The sequence below is a fragment of the Engraulis encrasicolus genome, chromosome 4 (genome assembly GCF_034702125.1).
Source record: "Engraulis encrasicolus isolate BLACKSEA-1 chromosome 4, IST_EnEncr_1.0, whole genome shotgun sequence".
NCBI lineage: Eukaryota > Metazoa > Chordata > Actinopteri > Clupeiformes > Engraulidae > Engraulis > Engraulis encrasicolus.
Window position 1 is genome coordinate 36,091,332 of NC_085860.1, and position 6,220 is coordinate 36,097,551.

Here is a 6,220-nt window from a genome sequence, read left to right on the forward strand (position 1 = left end):
AATCACCGGCAGTAATTGGTGCCTGGAGGTGCGCATACCTGACGGCATCCGGTTTCTATGGAGATTCCCACCATATTACGGGCCATAGGAATTCAGGTTTGACAGAAATATAAGACAGATGTCAACAACAGGCATTTGTGTATTCCTGCATTCTTTCCCCATTAGGGACAGGTACAGCACAATCACATGGGTGTGTTTACCAAACGAAATATAATAATAAAGTAATGTTGCTATCCCCCATTCTTTTGAAACTCGGTCAAGTAGGGGTTTTATTGTCAATTTCTTTACATGCACTGGTCATACCAAAGCACTTGCTTTCCCATACAGACATAGACTAATCTAGGTAAGGACATAGACAGTATAGACATAGACAGTACTTATACATGGACTTAAGACAGTATGGACATTGTGAGTGCAGGTGACTCACTAGCCATGAACCTCAAAGTTACTTTCGGACGCGACACAAAACAGAAATAAAAGTCTGGAGTCCAAAACTTAAGTTTGATGTCTTTCTTTATAGTAACTTAAAATAATACAAAACAAAAGATGAATTCCTAACTCCTATCTAAAAACTAACTGAAATGTGACGGTCAAAAGACTGTGATGCTCCTATGGTTCGTGGCTTCTACACTGACGTTCTTCATGCGTCCTGACGGTTTTATATTAATATCAGCAGCCAATCAAAATGCACCACAGTATCTAGTGTCTAGGTAAAAAACTACAAAATTACAAAATGAATTCGTATAATACTAAATATGCATACAATACTTCCTAAGTATCCAAATTAACTGTAATTCTGCTCAATATCAATTCTAAATACAAAATCTATATACATAAACAAACATTTTACTTAAAACATAGAAAATGGCTCTAACATATCCCGGCCCCTAATTGACTAGGCCTTAGCATATCAATCATCAACTTAAACTTAACTCAGAGCCATTACCTTTCTACTGCATGTCTTACACGAACTTATCATTAACCACCTTGTCTCTTTTCAAGTTTCAGGAAACTCTAATCTTAATTTACAGGTAAGTCTTTCTCTACTCAGGTAAGTCTTTCTCTTCTTTCTTCATTCTTCTCCCTGCAATAAACAAAGTTTAGTTATTGGTCTTTGGATGGTGCTGGTCTTCGTCCGGACTTCAGCACTTCGGACCACCCCTCTGGAGTCTGGCACGACCTTGGTGATTCTGCCCAGCATCCAGCAGTTCCTGGCCAGGGATGGATCCGCGACAAGGACGACATCTCCAACCTTGAAGCTCCTCTTCAATCCACCTCCTCCAGAATAAATCAGTCATATACTGAATTTGTCTCCAGCGCCGTCGTGCGTAGACATCGTCGTTACTGAACACACCAGGTGGCATGCTGGGTTGCGTCTTCAACAGGAGTAGATGATTTGGGGTTAACGGCTCGAGGTCGTTGGGGTCATCTGTGTTGGTTGTAATAGGTCTCCCATTGATGATGCTCTCAACTTCGCGCAGGAAAGTATGCAGTCCTTCATCATCTAACGATTGCTGCCTTATAACAGAACGCAGGACCTTCCTCACGGTACGAATTTGACGTTCCCATATGCCGCCATGATGAGATGCAGCAGGCGGGTTAAACAGCCACTGCACTCCCTTCTGCATCATAGCTTCATTGATGCGGCTCTGGTCCAGTTCTTTCAAGGCTTGTCTCAACTCTCTCTCTGCGCCGACCAGATTAGTGCCGTTGTCGGAACGGATGACAGAAACTTGACCTCGTCTGGCTTGGAACCGACATAGAGCGTTGATACACGAGTCCGTGTCGAGGGAGTATGCGACTTCTATATGCACTGCTCTGACTGTCAGACATGTGAAGAGCACTCCGTACCGTTTGACCTTGGCTCGTCCTCTTTTTATCTCAAAAGGACCAAAGTAGTCCATGCCTGTGTTTGTAAAAGGCGGTTTGTCGGGTAGCAGACGATCTTGTGGCAAGTCTGCCATTTTCTGTTCCCCAGCCTTTGCATGCAGTCTTTTACAGAGGTTGCACTCTGTGATCACTGTTCTTGCTGCTGCATTGGCTCTAGGTATCCAATATCGTTGTCTTAGTCTTGCCAGGACAAGATTTCTGCCGCCGCATCCAGTTTCTAGGTGGGTATGGTGGAGAATGAGGTAGGCTACTCTGTGTTGTTTCGACAGAAGGAAAGGATGCTTGGCCTCCTCAGGCATCGCTGATCTGTTCAGGCGGCCCCCTACTCTCAAAACACCATCTTGTAAGTATGGATCCAATTTGAAAATTGAGCTGGTTCTTTTCACATTTTTATTTCCTTTCTGTAGTACTTCTATTTCTTCAGCATAGGTCTGTCTCTGGCTGTATTTGATCAGCTCCATTTCTGCTCTGGATAGCTCTTCAACTGTGAGCATTTTCTTTTCCAAGTTCTTTTTACAGGTGTTCATTTGTTCTTCAACCATTGGTTTGTGTTTTTCTGTGTCATGTTCAGATTCTTTCACAGCTTTCACTAATTCTTTTCTTTTCTCACTCAGGTGTTGCAGTATCTCTTTTAGGCGCAGAATCCAAGCGGTTGCCTTCTTGAGTCGGTACCAGCTGGAGTAATGCTCCACAAGTTGGTTCACTGGATCTGTGTTGTCGACCACTGGATTCGTGCACGATACAGCAGCTGATGTCTTCACCTCTTCATCACTTTCTGACAGGTAAGTAGACTGTTCAGGTTGCTCTGGCCAGTGGTCAGGCTCGCTCAGGAAGCTAGGCCCTTGAAACCAGTTGTCGCTTGACATGAAGCTCTCTATCTTTAAGCCTCTTGAAGCTTGATCAGCTGGGTTCTGGGAGGTGTTGACATACTTCCACTGAGCTCTTGTGGTGGCTTCTCTAATGAAAGAGACGCGGTTAGCCACAAACGTCTTAAAACGAAGAGTGTCATTTTCAATGTACCTTAGTACAGTCGTACTATCTGTCCAGAAGATGGAATGTGTCAAGGGAACTTGAAGTTCTTCTTTTAGCATTCGGTCAACCTTGACTGAGACCATGGCAGCTGTCAACTCCATCCTTGGGATCGTAACTTGCTTGAGCGGAGCAACTCGGGACTTGCCCATCAAGAAGCAAACGTGTTTCTGTTCTTGCTCATTCGTCAACAGGAGGTAAGACACAACCCCGTATCCGTCTTGACTTGCGTCTGAAAAATGGTGGATTTGTGCGACCTTTGTGACTCCGAATGAGCTGGGCTTGAAACATCTGCTCACGCTGAGCTCTGACAGCTTGTCAAGGTCTGCTAGCCACTTCTTCCATGTTCGTTGTGGCTTCTCTGAGATTTCCTCATCCCAGCCTTGTTTGTTCTTGCAAAGGTTTCTCAGAATGAGCTTGACGGGCAGGAGTAGTGGCGCCAAAAACCCCATCGGGTCATACACCGAACTAACAACTGAAAGGATGCCTCGTCTTGTGCATGGCTTGTCAGGCAGCTGAATCTTGAACTTGAAGCTATCGGAACTTGTGCACCACTGCACGCCTAACGCTCGTTCAACTGGTAGTTCGTCTTGCTGCAAGTCCAGATCTTTGACTTCAGCTGATCTTTCGTCGCCAGGGATGGAGCACAGCAAGGCCCTACTGTTGCTTACCCACTTGGTTAAGTGGAAGCCGCCACTGGCACACAACTCCGTCAGCTCCTTTGCAAGATGCACAGCTTCCTCTTCGGTGGCAACTGACTTCAAACAGTCGTCCACATAGAAGTTCTTGAGGACTGTCTCTGCGGCTTCTGGTGAAGTAGTTGCAGCTGCGCCTTGTGCTGTTCTCCTGAGCGCATACGAAGCGCAACTGGGGGACGACGTGGCTCCGAAGAGGTGCACGCACATCCTGTACTCTTCCACGGGTTCGTTCAGATTGCCGCCTGGCCACCAAAGGAAGCGCAACAGATCTGCGTCTTCATCTGGAACCCGCACCTGGTAGAACATGGATTCGATGTCCGCCATCAGTGCGACAGGCTCCTGCCTGAACCTCAGCAGCACTCCGATTAGGGTGTTTGTAAGGTCCGGCCCTTGTAGCAGTCTGTCGTTCAGCGAAACTCCTTGGTATGTTGCCGCGCAATCGAACACAACCCTCAACTTTTTCTTTTTCGGGTGGTACACCCCGTGGTGTGGGATGAACCACACTCTCCCGTCACTGCGACTCAGCTGCTCATCTGGAACTCTGGTGGCGTAGCCTTTCTCCAGGATGTTGTTCATGAAGCTGTTGTACTCTTGAAAGAAGTCTGCATTTCTGTTGAACTTCCGCTTCAGGGAGTTGAGCCGTTGCTCAGCTATACCACGGTTGCATGGCATCTTCACAGAGTCTTCCTTCAGAGGCAGCTTGATGGTGTAATGGCCATCGATCAGATGTGCTGATGTTGTCACAGTGTGCATAAACTGTTTGTCATGTTGTGATGGCTCTGACTTGTCCTCGCACCGGCGTTCGGGGAAATCAGCCTCGTAGTGCCTCATCAACATGTCTTCTATGCTTAGAACAGAGATGCGATTCACTGAGAAACTCTGTCCCTCAGCGCCATCGGATTGTTTGTCTTGGCATCTGCTGACAGGTCCGTTGACACACCACCCTAGGGCCGTCTTCACAGCCCAAGGACCTTCGTTTCGGCTGTTTATGATCTCCCATGGCTCCATAGCCTTGTGAGCGTTGGAACCGATGAGAAGGCCAATCTCTGATTCCAGTTTTGGAAGATGGACTCGGTTCAGGTAAGACCACTTCTCCAAATCTTTCCTCTGTGGTATGTTGGTTCTCTTTGCAGGTATGTCTGGGTGCGTGTACACATTGGGCAGCTTAATGTAGTCTTGTCCATCTAAGCCACACACCTCCAGATCTGTTAGGACATAGCTGCTGACTTTCTGTTCCTGTGACATGGTGTGAAGAATGTACTCCGTCTTTCTTCCTCGGATGTTCAACTTCTTTGCCAAGTCCTCAGTACAGAAAGTAGCGGTGCTTCCTTGATCCAGGAACGCATACGTCTTGATTATACTTGAACCCCTCTTGTGTCTTATCTGCACAGGTACGATGGGAAGAATGCAAGCGTTGTTCCCAGCCCCAGTTTGGTCACCTCTTCCACATCCTGCTGACACGAGAGCGTTTGTTTCTTCCGCTGCATTCGATGCACTGTCATCTGCACTGTTTTTTTCTTGTGCTGACTCTTCCTTCACAACGTGCAGGATAGCAGGATGCTTAAAGGAACAATCAGGGCATGAGCTCTTTTTCTTACAGTCCTTGGATAGGTGTCCTGCTGTCAAACAGCTAAAACAGAGCCCTTGTGACTTTAAAAAGTCAATTCTCTCGTTCTGGGGTTTCTCTTTGATCTTGTTGCACACGCTGAGTGCATGGTTCTTCTTGCAGAACAAACAGGGACTTTGGAAAGCATTGCCTGACTTAGCTGCTTTCTTCTCAGCTTGGCCTTTGGGGGCGCTCTTCTCAGTAGCAGCCACATTCACTGCAAAGCTGCTTCGTTTTGACTCACCTTTTCCTGAGCTGGACTTCTTCTTTGTGTCTACCTGTTTACCTGAGGTGGCGTCCAGGATATCACCAAACAGTGGGTCATTGACAACTTTGGCTTGATGATACACAAAGTCCACCAGGTCAGGGAATTTGGCTCTTCTTCTCTTTTTCTCATAAATGTCGTAGGCATGGCCCCTCCATTTCTCTTTCAGCTTAAATGGAAGCTTGGACAAGATGCTCTTCATAGTGGTAGGATTGTTCATCTCATCCATGTAGTCCACGTCGCTTACTGTGTTACCACATCCAATCAGGAACAAGGCATAGTTTTTCAATCCTTTCCTGTCATCTGGCTTTATCTGCGGCCAGTCCATTGCTTTCTTGATGTAAGCATTGGCAATTGTCAATTCGTCACCATAATGACGGTTGAGTAATGTTCTGGCTTCTTTGTAAGCCTTGTCTGGCCTCATGTGCTCACAGCTGCGAATGAGTTCAAGTGGCTCCCCACTCGTAAACTGTTCAAGGTAATACAAGCGATCTTGCTGACTGTCCGTCTTGCTAACGATGGCATGCTCGAAAGCTCTTATGAAAGACCTGTATGTCAGAGGATCTCCTGTGAATACTGATATGTCTCTGTGAGGCAGTTGAGTCAGACTCTGTTGCTTGATGAGCATTTCAGTCACTTGGTTTTGACGCTGTAGCACTTGATACAGGTCATCTGCGGAATTAGCATTCTGAGTGTTGTCAGTCATTTGCCGCCCTGAAGATTGTCCTCTCT

At 46.6% G+C, this 6,220-nt stretch overlaps 1 protein-coding gene across 1 annotated transcript; it reads right to left on the bottom strand.

Annotated features, from left to right (window-relative positions):
* Nucleotides 1-1,142: 1,142 nt before the first annotated feature.
* On the bottom strand, nucleotides 1,143-5,885 carry LOC134448070 (uncharacterized). The gene has a single exon (XM_063197831.1). The coding sequence runs from the start codon at nucleotides 5,814-5,816 to the stop codon at nucleotides 1,143-1,145; it is 4,674 nt and encodes a 1,557-aa protein (XP_063053901.1). The 5' UTR covers nucleotides 5,817-5,885.
* Between the last annotated feature and the right edge of the window lie 335 nt (nucleotides 5,886-6,220).

Coding starts and splice junctions, on each gene's coding strand:
- LOC134448070 (XM_063197831.1), bottom strand. CDS start 5,816: ATGGACTGGCCGCAGATAAAGCCAGATGACAGGAAAGGATTGAAAAAC.